This window comes from Zalophus californianus, chromosome 6 (genome assembly GCF_009762305.2).
Source record: "Zalophus californianus isolate mZalCal1 chromosome 6, mZalCal1.pri.v2, whole genome shotgun sequence".
Taxonomy (NCBI): domain Eukaryota; kingdom Metazoa; phylum Chordata; class Mammalia; order Carnivora; family Otariidae; genus Zalophus; species Zalophus californianus.
In genome coordinates, this window is record NC_045600.1 from 52,507,036 (window position 1) to 52,521,460 (window position 14,425).

General features: G+C 37.2%; 1 protein-coding gene across 4 annotated transcripts in view; it reads right to left on the bottom strand.

Moving 5' to 3' along the window:
- Positions 1-14,425, bottom strand: part of TOGARAM1 (TOG array regulator of axonemal microtubules 1) — a 77,980-nt gene that overhangs the window by 20,622 nt on the left and 42,933 nt on the right. For 3 of the 4 annotated variants that reach the window (XM_027571322.2, XM_027571325.2, XM_027571321.2), the window contains exons 10-13: positions 13,262-13,437; positions 12,597-12,750; positions 12,259-12,396; positions 4,476-4,629 (exon numbers count right to left, since the gene is read on the bottom strand). In XM_027571322.2, the coding sequence (XP_027427123.1) occupies positions 4,476-4,629; positions 12,259-12,396; positions 12,597-12,750; positions 13,262-13,437 (622 nt within the window). The remainder of the gene's footprint in view (positions 1-4,475; positions 4,630-12,258; positions 12,397-12,596; positions 12,751-13,261; positions 13,438-14,425) is intronic. The other variant, XM_027571324.2, reaches the window with a different exon arrangement.

A 14,425-nucleotide genomic window follows, 5' to 3' on the forward strand; every position in this document is an offset into this window, starting at 1 on the left:
GGGGAGGAATCCCATGTTCTGATTTGAGTTTTAACAGTATCACTCTGGCTGTTGTATGAGGTGAGCAATCATGGAAGCATGCAAACCAGTGATGACACTACTACAGCCAGGTGTGGCTTGGACAACAGGATCAGCAGCTGAGATAAATTCTGAAAATAAAGGAACTGATGGGATGTAAAGAAATGATAAAAAGTCAACACTGACTCGGTATGAACAACGAAATATCCATGGCAGAGTTATTAACTAAGATGATGAACACCGAGGTAGAAGCAGATTTGGGATTAGGAGGGGGGTAAATAAAAACTTGCTTTAAAGATTTTCACAGGACATTTTTTATCTCAGTCTGTAGTTTTTTGTATGGTTTTGGTATCAGGGTGATACTGGCCTCAAAGAATAAGATGGAAGTACTCCAGCCTCCTCAGTATTCTAATTTTGTGTAGAATTGATTTCTTCCTTAAATGTTTGGTATAATTCACTAGCAAAACCATCTGAGCCTGGAGTTTTCTTTGTGGAAGTTTTAAATACAATGTCAATGTCCTTAATACGTATTGGATTATAGAGGTTAGCTAATTTTTGTTTTGTTTTGTTTTTAGTGAGTTTTGGTAGTTTGTGTCTTTCAAAGAATTTATCCATTTCACTAAGTTGTTAAATTAGTGGGCATAAAGCTGTTTATCATATTCCTTTATTATTTGTTTAAGAGCTATATGATTAGTAATGATATTTATTCCCTCATTCCTGATATGTTGTTTTTTTCTCTTATTTTGCTTGATCAGTCTGATCACAGGTTTATCAATTGATCTTCTCTAAGAACCTGCTTTTGCTTTCACTGATTTCCTCTACTGTTTGTTTCCTATTTTCGTGATTTCTAGTGCAATCTTTATTATTTCTTTTCTTTAATTATTTTGGGCTTCATTTGCTCTTCTGTTTGTAGTCTAAGGTGAAAGCTGAGGTCACTGATATAAAATGTTTCTTCTTCTGTAATATAGGTGTTATGGTGTTATAAATTTCCCTCTAATTTAGGTGCGTCTCACAATTTTCATGTTTCATTCTTAATTTCATTAAATTCAAAATACTTTGAGGGTACCTGGGTGGCTCAGACACATGATCTTGGCTCAGGTCTTGATCTCAGGGTCATGAGTTCAAGCCCCACATTGGGCTCCACGCTGGGCATGGAGCCTACTTAAAAAAAAAAAAAAAGGTTAAAAATACTTTCTAATTTCCCTTTGATTACTTTCTTAGATCCATGAGTTGCTTCTAAGAGTGCTAATTTCAAGACATTTGGAGATTTTCCAAGTATCTGTTCCTAACTTCTAATTTAATTCCACCATAGTCAGAGAACCAAATTTGTATAATCTGAATCCTTTTAAATTACTTATTTTATGTTCCAAAATATTTTTCTTGGTAAATGTTCCTTATGGACTCAAAAAGAATGTAAATTCTGCTATTTTAGGTGGAGTATTCTATAAATGCCAATGAGGTCAAGTTGGTCAATCAGGTCATTCAAGTCTTCTATATCCTCAATGATTTTCTTTCTTCTAGTTCTATCAATTAGTGAGAGATGGTTGTTGAAGTTCCAACTGTAATTGTGGATTTATTTATTTCTTCTTGCAGTTCTACCAGTTTCTACTTAATGTATTCTGAAGCTCTATATATGATAAATAAAATCAGGATCACTTGATGAATTGACCTTTTTATCATTATCATTATAAAATGACCCTTTTTATTCCTAATGTGAAATACAGAATTCTAAGACGGTACCCATGATTCCTGCCCCCTGGCATATACCACCTCATAATACCATTCCCTTGTGTGTGACTATAAGGGGATGTTATTTCCCTCAATCATGTTACATTATATGGCAAAAGGGATTTTGCAAGTTGTCCTACAGCTCACTGATTCTCTGTTTATGTCTTTCCTCTAGTTTCTTCAAAACATGGAATAGAATTATAACTATAGTTATAATGTCCTTGTCTACTAATTCTATCATCTGTATCATTTTTGGATTGGTTTCAATAGTTGCCTTTTTTTCTTCTCATTATGGGTTGTATTTCCCTGCTGCTTTGCATGCCTGGTAATTTTTTATTGGATGTCAGTCATTATGCATTTGACCTGAGATATTTCTGTATTCCTAAATCATTTTTGACCTTTGCTCTGGGATGGAGTTAGGTTATTTGATAAGTTTGATCCTCTTAGGCCTTTCTTTATATTTTGTTGGGAAGGGCCAAACCAGTCTTTAGCCTAAGGTTTATTTTTCCACACTAAGAAGCAAAACTCTTTTGAATTTTCTACTTGATGCCCTGTGAATTATGAGGTTTTCCACTGTGCTGATGGGAATAAGAAGTATTCAGGGACTGTTCCCTGTAACTTCATTCTAGCTCTGGCTTCAGGTAATTTATTTATATTTATGCCCTGACTAGTATTCAGCTAAATATTTGAGAAGAATCCTCTGAAGGTCTCCAGAGTTCTTTGTGAAGCTCCATCCTCTCTGGCACTCTGCTTTCCAAACTCTAGTTACCTTGGCATCTCCAAACTCCCAGCTCCATTTCCATCTCTGCTGGCACTTACATAGTTTTCCCTTCTTTGAGCTGTCACCTGGAAACTCTGCAGGTTAAGCGAGGGCAATTATAGAGTTCACCTTGTTTGTTTCCTGTCATTCAAGGATCACTAATTTTCATTGCCTACTGAGGAATATTTTGAAAACCACTGTTTCATATATTTTGTACGGTTTCTTTAGTTCTTTCAGATGTGTAGGCAAATCTTATGCCTGTTAACCCACCTTGGCAGGAAGTGGGAAATCAAGAGTTCTATTTTGGATATGTTAAATTTAAAATGTCTATAAGCATCAAAGTGAAAATGTCAAGCAGGCAGATGGATTATAAGTTTAGAGCTCAAGAAGATACCTAGAATCGAGACATACATTGAGTTGAATATAATCATTTAGGAAAGGGGTTGGCAAATTATGACTCACAGACCAAATCTGACCCCATGAGAAATTTTAATAAGTAAAGTTTATTGGAACATAGCTATACCTATTTGTCTTCTTACTAAGGCTGCTTTTTATTTATTTTTTAAAGATTTTATTAATTGACAGAGAGAGACACAGAGAGAGAGGGAACACAAGCAGGGGGAGTGGGAGAGGGAGAACAGGCTTCCCAGGGAGCAGGGAGCCCGATGCGGAGCTCAATCCCAGGACCCTGGGATTATGACCTGAGCCGAAGGCAGACCTTAACGACCGAGCCACCCAGGCGCCCCCTAAGGCTGCTTTTACACTACAACAGCAAAGTTGAGGAGTTGTGATAAAGACATCTGGCCTGCAAAGCCTAAAACATTTCGTATCTGGCTCTTTACAGAAAACGATCGCCACCCTGGATATATGGAATAAATGGAGATAGAGAATGCCAGTGGATTGTATTCTGGAGCATGCCTCAATTCTGAAGTCAAATAAAAAAAAGGAATAAGAACATACTAAAACAAAAAAAGAACCAAGAAACTAGAAGGGATTGTGTCAAATGCTAAAAGGCTAAGATGACCACTAATAAATAACCAATGCAGATATAGCAAGATGATCACTTTCATAGTTTCAGTGATGTGGTTGTCATGGTGGGGAGGGCTGAGAGCCAATTAAAGGTTGAGAAGAGAATATGAGGTGAAAAAATAGACAATGAGTCAGCCTTTGTGAGGACTTGGCTAAAAAAGGGGAATAAAAGAAATGTGAAGATGTGCAGTTTAGGGAGTTTTTTTTTTTTAAAAATAGGGGATATAGCACATTTTAATGTTGTTGTTTTTTTTTAAAGATTTTATTTATTTAATTGACAGAGAGAGAGAGACAGCGAGAGAGGGAACACAAGCAGGGGGAGTGGGAGAGGGAGAAGCAGGCCTCCCGCCGAGCAGGGAGCCCGATGCGGGGCTCGATCCCAGGACCCCGGGATGATGACCTGAGCCGAAGGCAGATGTTCAACTGACTGTGCCACCCAGGCGCCCCCATAGCACATTTTAACGTTGATGAATATGGCGTAGCAGAAGTAAAACTGAGGACATGGAGGATGGGGATAGAGAGAGATACTGAAGGAGCAAGGCAGGAAATGGGACAGTACATGCTCCAGGAGGGCTGGGCTGGGAGGCTGTTGCAGCTATGCTAGTAACAGATAAGTATTTCCAGGATTGTTATAGGATGTATTTCACAGAGAAACACTTGGAGGAATGGTGGGATTTGTATTCTAGTACCAAAAGCTTTATGTAACCCATAATAAAGCTAAACTCTGTCCTTATGGTATATAAATTATAACTGGTAGTAATACAGTGCTGTTAGGACCAGAGTTCAGTTACATTAATAAGTTGAAAAAAACTCAGACTAAGAACTATAATAATCATTTCTATGACTACTTTAATAGGGAATGTTTCAAAGTTTTTAATAAAAAATATTCAAAAAACTTCTGGAACTCAGCTTAGTTTTAAGTTAAGGATGGTGAACTTACCAATCCTCATCAGTTAAAAGCCTAAGGGCTTCTGTCAGTGCCATTTCTGGTTTGGAAAATGGCCGTAGTTCTGATGTATCCATTATTTCAGGACTATGAGTGACAGAAGACATCCTTTCTTTATATTGTGGAATGTCTCCAGGAGATGCTTCACCTAAAACAAAAAAACCAGATTAAATAAAGCATCAGAAAACTCTCATAAAAATGATATTCTGAATAAAGATTCTATGAATATTTCTTATGGAAACAAGTATTATCAGTTTAGTCTTTAATAAAATTGTAATACCTGGACACCAAAGCTATTTAAAACTTTACTTCTTATATACAAAATTATTTAATTATGTCAAATATAAATATATAAGTGGTTTTTCCAGTCATGAGTCCTATAATAAAGTCTAGTTTTAAGAGCTAAAAATCAGTAAGGAATATTATGATCCCATTTTATAAAAACGTGGATATATACCCATTTTACTATACAAATGACAAATGAAAATGAAGCTTCATAGCATCTGTGTAAAGAATTCTTTTTTTTTTTTTAAGATTTTATTTCTTCTAGAGAGAGAGAGCGCGTGACTACACGCGCAGCAGGAGGAGCACAGGGTGAGACAAGCAAACTCCATGTTCAGTATGGAGCATCCTGGGGGGCTGGATCTCAGGAACCACAGATCATGACCTGAGCTGAAACTGAGAGTCATATACTTAACCGACTGAGCCACCCAGGAGTCCTTGTGTAAAGAATTCTAGCCGAATTCCAAAAATACCAATTTTTGGCTACCCGCATAGAACTAATGGTCTTTTGAAAATCCTAAGACCATGTGTGGTAATAAAAGCAATATTTTTTCCATAATCAAACATTTACCAACCATATTCCAGATGTAAGGCATTGCCCTGGACGTTAGAGAAACAAATCATTATCATTGAGTGCTCAGGGTAATGCCCTGGGGGCACTGAACAATGCAAGACACATATTGGAGGTATTAGAAAGGAAAAGATCAAAAAGATCAAATAAAATATGTGTTGGCATTTTTTAAAAAGATTTTATTATGTATGTATTTATTTGAGAGAGAAAGTGGGCATGTGTACAAGCGGGGGGGGGGGGCGTGGCAGGGGGAAAGGGAGAGGGAAAGAATCTCAAGTTCAGCACAGAGCCCCATGCAGGGCTTGATCCCATGACCCTGAGATCATGACCTGAGCCGAAATCAAGAGTAGGACACTTAACCGACTGAGCCAACCAGGTGCCCCTGCATTGGCTTTTGTAAATGGATAAAGATTTATTAGTTATTTTTCCATGTTAAGAGATATTTTTTTAAAGATTATTTATTTATTTATTTGAGAGAAAGAGAGAGAGCACAGAGGGAGAGTGAAAGGGAGAAGCAGACTCCCCACTGAGCAGAGAGCCTGACATAAGGCTTGATCCCAGGACCCTGAGATCATGACCTGAGCTGAAGGCAGACACTTAACTGACTGAGCCACCCAGGCGCCCAAGAGATATTTTTAAAAAGGTAATATTAAACACTAGAAAATGACTATCATAAACGTATTTATCAATTTGTACTATTTGCTATTATCTATACTTCTTTCCCTACTGTTACCAGTAGCAACCAGTATTCTTACAGCTTAGGTAAGAAGTTCTGTGGGTTTTTCTCCCCCTAGATTTTATGACATTAATAGTGAAATCATTTGAGAATGTTAGCAAATAGGGTTAAACTTCACAAATGCCTATATTTAACTGGTTCTTAGGGACATATTTAACCAGTAATTTTACAGGTCAACATCTGTCATCAGTCATACTCAGCAATTACTAGTTTTGAGAATACAGCATTTTAAAAAGTTTTCTAAACTTCTTGCATTATAAAAGAAATACAAACTAAGAAGAATCTAACAGTCATCTAGTTCAAATCTCTTTTACATTTATCTTTGAGAGATGTTAAGTATGGTGTCCAAGATCACATTTATATATTTATTTTTTCTGTACTTCTGGGTTTTTTGTTGATACCTAGACTTCAGACCCAACATAAATTTTAAAATGTTTATGATAGTTGTTTATTTTTTAGTAACATTAAAGAATAATAAACAAAAATAATAAGTGATAATTCTTAATGTTTATTATAGTTCATGAGATTTTTTTTCTTCAATCTCTGATTTTTCCAAGTTGCTACTATACCTAAGACCTATTTAATACTTTATTTTGTATTTATTTTTAACTTTTTTAAATAAATGAGTATGACATTTGTGAACTTTTAATTTTTTTTCATTTGTTCATTTTTTTTAACTTTTTAAAATATTTTCCTTTTACTTTTTTTCCTGCATTTGGTAAACTTTATGTGGAATTTAAACATTCCCAAGATATGTAAAATTTTTTTCAAATATCAAGCAGTTTGTTCTTTTTATATTTTATTTTTTATTTTATTATTTTTTTAATTATTATTATTTTTATTATGTTCTATTAGCCAGCATATAGTACATCATTAGTTTTTGATGTAGTGATCAACAATTCATCAGTTGCATATAACACCTAGTGCTCATCACCACACGTGCCCTCCTTAATACCCATCACCTGGTTACCCCATCCCCCACACCCCTCCCTTCTGTAACCCTCAGTTTGGTTCCAGAGTCCAGAGTCTCTCATGCTTTGTCTCCCTCTCTGATTTCTTCCCATTCAAGTCTTCCCTCCCTTGCCCTGTGGTCCTCTGTGCTATTGCTTATGTTCCACATATGAGTGAAACCATATAATTGTCTTTCTCCTCTTGAGTTATTTCACTTAGCATGATGCCCCTCAAGTTCCATCCATGTCGACGCAAATGGTGGCTATTCATCCTTTCTGATGGCTGAGAAATATTCGATTGTATATATGAACCACATCTTCTTTATCCATTCATTTGTTGAAGGGCATCTTGGCTCCTTCCACAGTTTGGCTGTTGTGGACATTGCTGCTCTGAACATTGGGGTGCATGTGCCCCTTCTTTTCCCCAGGTCTGTATCTTTGGGGTAAATACCCAGCAGTGCAATTGCTGGGTCAAAGGGTAGCTCTATTTTTAATGTCTTGATGAACCTCCATACTGTTTTCCAGAGTGGCTACCCTAGCTTGCGTTCCTACGAACAGTGCAAGAGGGTTCCCCTTTCTTCACATCTTCATCAACACTTGTTGTTTCCTGTCTTATTAATTTTTGCCATTCTAACTGGTGTAAGGTAGTATCTCATTGTGGTTTTGATTTGTATTTCCCTGATGCTGAGTGATGTTGAACATTTTTTCATGTGTCTGTTAGCCATTTGTATGTCTTCTTTGGAAAAATGTCTGTTCATGTCTTCTGCCCATTTCTTGACTAGATTATTTGTTTTTTGGGTGTTGAATTTGAGAAGTTCTTTATAGATCTTGGATACCAGCCCTTTATCTGTAATGTCATTTGCAAATATCTTCTCCAATTCTGTGGGTTACCTCTTAGTTTTGTTGACTGTTTCCTTTGCTGTGCAAAAGGTTTTTATCTTGATTAAGTCCCGAAAGTTCATTTTTGCTTTTGTTTCCCTTGCCTTTAGAGACATATCTTGAAAGAGGTCGCTGTGGCCAATGTCGGAACAGGTTACTGCCTATGTTCTCCTCTAGGATTTTGATGGATTCCTGTCTCACATGAGGTATTTCATCCATTTTGAGTTTATCTTTGTGTATGGTGTAAGAGAATGGTCGAGTTTCATTCTTTTCTATATAGCTGTCCAATTTTCCCAGCACCATTTATTGAAGAGACTGTCTTTTTTCCATTGGATATTCTTCCCTGATTTGTTGAAGATTAGTTGACAATAGAGTTGAGGGTCCATTTCTGGGATCTCTATTCTGTTCCACTGATCTATGTGTCTGTTTCTGTTCCAATACCATGCTGTCTTGATGATCACAGCTTTGTAATAGAGCTTGAAGTCAGGCATTGTGATGCCCCCAGCTTTGGTTTTCTTTTTCAACAATCCCTTGGCGACCTGGTGTCTTTTCTGGTTCCATACAAATTTTAGGATTCTTTGTTCCAGCTCTGTGAAAAATGTCGATGGTATTTTGATAGGGATTGCATTGAAAGTGTAGATTGGTCTGGGCAGCATAGACATTTTCACAATGTTTATTCTTCCAATCCATGAGCATGGAATGTTTTTCCATCTCTTTGTGTTTTCCTCCATTTCTTTCATAAGTGTTCTGTAGTTTCTAGAGTATGGATCCTTTACCTCTTTGGTTAGGTTTATTCTTAGGTATTTTATGGTTTTTGGTGCTATTGTAGATGGAATCAATTCCTTAATTTCTCTTTCTTCAGTCACATTGTAAGTGTATAGAAATGCAACTGATTTCTGTGCACTAATTTTGTATCCTGCCACATTGCTGAATTGCTGTATGAGTTCTAGCAATTTTGGGGTGGAGTCTTTTGGGTTTTCCACATAGATTATCATGTCATCTGTAAAGAGAGAGAATTTGACTTCTTCTTTGCCAATTTGAATGCCTTTTATTTCTTTTTGTGGTCTGTTACTGAGGCAAAGACTTCTAGTACTATGTTGAACACAAGTGGTGAGAGTGGGCATTCCTGTCATGTTCCTGACCTTAAGGTAAAAGCTCTCAGTTTTTCCCCATTGAGAATGATATTCGCTGTGGGATTTTCATAGATGGCTTTTATGATATTGAGGTATGTTCCCTCTATCCCTATATTCTGAAGAGTTTTAATCAGGAAAGGATGCTGTATTTTGTCAAGTGATTTTTCTGGGCCTATTGAGGATTATATGGTTCTTGTCCTTTTATTTATGTAGTGTATCACATTGATTTGCCAATGTTGAACCACCCTCATATCCCAGGAATAAACCCCACGTGGTCGTGTGGATAATCCTCTTAATGTACTGTCGGATCCTACTGGCTAGGATCTTGTTGAGTATTTTGGCATCCATGCTCATCAGGGATACTGGTCTGTAATTCTTCTTTTTGGTGGGGTCTTCGTCTGGTTTGGGGATCAGGGTAAAGCTGGCCTCATAGAATGAGTTTGGAACTTTTCCTTCCATTTCTATTTTTTGGAACAGCTTCAGTAGAATAGGTATGATTTCTTCTTTATATGTTTCGTAGAATTCCTCTGGGAAGCCATCTGGCCCTGGACTCTTGTTTTTTGGGGAGGTTTTTGATTACTGCTTCAATTTCGTTACTGGTTATTGGTCTATTCAGAATGTCTCTTTCTTCCTGTTTCAGTCTTGGTAGTTTATAAGTTTCCAGGAAGGCATCCATTTCTTCCAGATTGCTTCATTTGTTGGCATATAGTTGCTGGTAATAATTTCTAGTAATTGTTCTATTTCCTCAGTGTTAGTAGTGATCTCTTCCCTTCATGATTTTATTGATCTGGGTCCTTTCCCTTTTCTTCTGGATAAGTCTGGCCAGAGGTTTATCGATCTTATTAATCCTTTCAAAGAACCAGCTTCTAGTTTCATTGATCGGTTCTACTGTTCTTTTGGTTTCTATTTCATTGACTTCTGCTCTAATCTTTATTATTTCTCTTCTCCTGCTTGGTTTAGGTTTTATTTGCTGTTCTTTCTTCAGCTCCTTTAGGTGTAAGGTTGGCTGTGACTGCATCACATTCAAAGCATTTTTAATTTCAGCCTGATTAGATCTCATTTCTGCCCTTAGAGATTCTATATTGTTGCTAATGCTTTTCTCAAGCCTAGCTATTGATTTCATAAGTGCTAACCTGAAGTCTATCTCTGACATCTTGCTTATATCCATATCCATTAGATCTGTGGCAGAGGATATTGTCTCTGGTTCTTTTCTTTGTTGGGAGTTCCTCCTCCTAGTCATTCTGTTGAGGAATGGGTGAGGGAATGTACCGAGTCTAAAATATCAACCACAACCCAAGCAAAATGTATCTATGAAAAAATCCAAAGTGGTTGAAAGCTACTACAGATACTCCATCAAAGCCAAGATAATCCAAAACATTAAAAAAGAAAGAAAAAAGGGAAAAAAAAAGGAGGGTGGGGAGAGAGATTGTAATCTCTCAAAGTGGACACAGAAGGGTGTTCTGCCTGTTCCTGCTTGATTTTTGGTCTCGTGTTAGAAGAAACTATATCCCCAAATTGCAAAGAAATCCGAACTTACATATATATAGCAAGATAAAATTGAAGAGAGTGAAAAACAGGCTTAATGGGGTATAAATCTATAAAACATATATTTGAAAAAGTAAAAGTTAAGAAATGACTTAAAAACATAGGCTGGGAAATACAAATCTATTTGAAACAGGAGCAGGGTTTAAAAAAAAAAGAATAAGAAACTAACAAAAGAAATTTAAGATTTTAGCCTGAAGTATAAGCAAGCCATGGTGGAATACCTTGAGCTCCCTATATTATTTTCCCCTGGCACTGGAGTTTTAGAGTCCTGTGGGAAATAAGCTTAAACTTATTCCCGTTTTTCCAGTCTGTCTTCTGGGGGAGGGGCCTGCTGCCCTGGGGCTCGGCTTCTCAGGCCTCTTTGCCTGGGTGGAGTTGCCTCACCCCTTGTCAGGGGGATGGGCTTAATGTGAGCTGGTTGGCTGAGCCACTTTTGTTCCTTGGCATCTTTCCGCTTCTCTTTAGAGTGAGAGAGCAAACATGGCTTTGCAGGGATCTCTGGCCCAGGGCAGTAATGTCACAGTCCACCCCACTCAACAGATCCTCCAGGTCAATCCATCTCCCTCTCTGCACACACCAAACTTGCGCATCTTCTGGGGGAGGGGCCTGTTGCATTGATTCTCAAAGGTCTTCTCCATGTGGAATTGCTCCATCCTTACTTGGGGCCAGGCTACGTAATCTGCTCTGGTTTGCTCTATGTGGCTTTTGTTCCCTGAAGGCTTTCCGCACAGCTTTTGAGGATGAGAATGAAAATGGTGGCCTCCCAATCTCCAGCCCTGGAGCCAAAAGCTCAGTACCCCACTCCTCTGTGAGCCCTCAGAGAAAAGCAGTCAATCACTCTTTTCTCCCAGCTCTCCAGCCGCACTCCGTGCTCACCCAACCTGTGACCAAGCGTTTCTATGTAAGGCACACGGCCCCATTTGGAGTCTCCAAACCCAGCAGACTCTTGGGGCACACTCCCACGCCCCTCCTCCCAGGGGAAAAAGAGGGCTCTCCCCGGTTCTGCTGCTTGTTGGGCCCCTGCTCAAAGAGCAGAGGCCCGACTGTGCCTCAAATCACAGTTTATGGCAACCCCGAGATGAAAGCCCACTCCTGGGCTCATTGATTATAGCTGGCTTACCTGCTCCGATACATGGGAGCTCTGCCACACTCAGGCAGCCCTGGTCTTCCTGTGACCCCGAGGATCCTGAGACCACACTGTCCCAGCGAGGGTTCCACCTCCCACTTAGCTGCCTGAGTCCTATTTAATATTTTTAAAAACAGCACAGGAAACTGGAAGCCACTCTTGGCCAGGCATAGAACCTAGTAAGTATTGAATGGCAGGCTGAATAAGTGATAAATACAATGATTTTTTAAAATCATGATCTAATATAAACCAACTTTAGTCTCATTTAACCCCAGCTATAAAATGGGATACCACTCCTTAGTGAAACAGGAATATTTGCAGGGAGCACGGAGAATACCCTTGAGATAATTTGGATATTTATAGGGGCAGGAAACTGAGGCCTGTTTGCAGGTCAGAAAATTAAAAGGCAGGCCTGATAATTATGAAGCCAGGTCTGTCTACTGACTCCTACTAGCTAAGTGCTCTTTTCCTCACAAATGCACTGTACCATACATGGTCTCTTGAGCTTAACCAGCATTTGTGACATTATTCTTTACATTTAAACAAGTTACGTACCTGAATCTGAAAACACTAAAGATGGTGGTGACCTTTTTAAACAGGTCCCTCCTTTCAATTGAGGGCTGCAGGCAATATTTTCTAAAGGGGAGCTCTCGTTTTTTGATATTCCCACCTCATCTCCAAAAATATTTAAGTCTAAAAGGGAGAAAAACAATCAATCAACTTCCTTCTTTATGAGAAATAATTAATATTTATTATAAAAAAGCTACTGGGTCTTGCAAATTTCAACATTATGGTTCAACATATTCCATTATCAGCCCTCAGTTAAACCACAGGTACACTAGCTTTAGAATAGTATCAGTTAAATAACACACCAAAAGTTAAATTTCACCTACTTTCAGATGTCATTTTCTCGGCTCTTGTATGTTTCATTCGCTCCCAGGAATTCTGTTCCTTCTTTTCACAATCTTTAATGTCAAAAAGTTCTTTTTCCTCTTTTCTCTTTTGTCTCATCTTGTCATAGGTAGATTTTGAAATAGAAACTTTAATCTGAATGAAAAAGTGGAAATATCAAAGTATGCAGGGAGTTCGATATTTAAAATAATTATCTTCATCTCAGACAACTGTATAAAGACATTAAGTGTCTACATATAAAAAAAATAAACTACATTTTTTTAGTCCTTATTGCAGGAATTCTAAAATTGACTAGAATTACATGGTGCTAATATCATAACTAAATTTGTGCCTAAGGATACCAGTCTCTTACTCCTTGAGTGTTCTAGACAATTGCTGAATATGTAAATACACACACACATGCACACATATATATAAAGTACATGTATAGTATAAAGTACACTAGATACTTTATACCAGAATAAGAATATATTTGCTGGAAAGAAGAATTATCCATTATTTAAATGATTAAGGATCAGAAATTTCAATTATCCTGAGATTTTAAAAATTTTAATCAAAACACCTTCACTACCCCAAATCTGATGAACACAACACAATGATATAATATAGGCTTGAGTTTATCCTAATAATCAACAAATAATCTTACATCCTTTTCATTCTCAACATCAACATATGATGGAATATTTTGCTGGACTGCTCTTCCATAAATTCCTGATGGTGGTTCAATGCTTTGTTTAATTGAAAATGTATCTCCATTTTCCACAGAAGATATCACTGATGGGCTGCAGGCTGCTGGTGCTGAATTTGGACTTCCAAATACACCTGAAATTAACCCACCATCAAATTGCAGTTAAGTATTTACGTGATGTCACTCTAACAACAAAGTTAAAGACAAGCTCTTGACTTTAAGAAATAAACAATATAGTTCATAAGAAAAACATGTTAAATAATAATAAATATAAAAATAAATACCCTAACAGGACAATCATATAGGAGGTATCACTAGACGTTTCACAATATTAAATGAGAACTGCATATTGTAATAATGAGTTTAAATGAAGGAAAGGTTGGTATGAGCTGGGTGTTTAAGATGATTTCAAGAAGCAAGGATTTGAGCTGAGATTGGAAGACACAATGAATTTGGACAGATAAGTGAAGAAGGAAGGGAGGGCATCCTATAAGATGGTAATGCTTAGAAGCAGAGCTGAACAAGTATAAAGTGTGTATGTGAAATGAATAACTCAGTTTCATTGGGCACAAGGCAAACAGAGGAATAACAGAAACTAAGTTTGCAAGGGTAGGCTGGAGCCAATCTGAGAAGGGCCTCAAATTAACTTAATTGCACTCTACCAAGCAAACAATTAGGAAAGCTTTCCAAGCATTTCATCCTATTCACTATATTTACCAAAAAGAAGATGTGCACCTTCAATGTCTTCTATTATCACATTCTACTTTTTCGATTAAAAAGAAACTAATTGAGATGGGTTAATTAACTTGATGGGAGAATCCTTTCACAATGTATATGGATATCAAATAATCACTTTAAATACCTTACAATTTTATTTGTCAATTATACCTCAATAAAGTTGAAAAGAAAAAAGAGTTTTAAAGAATACTTGTAAATATATTGTTCAAAGGTCCTCTAGTCCCCCAAAATATATATAACAGGTATTAATTCTGATTTGTCTAGACTCTGTATGGAAAATAATGAAATTATATTAAATAGTAAGCTGATAAAAAATAAGGACTATTATTTGAACTATGATAAAACTGTCTTAGCTATCCTAAAAGTGTCTTAGAAGTATCTAAG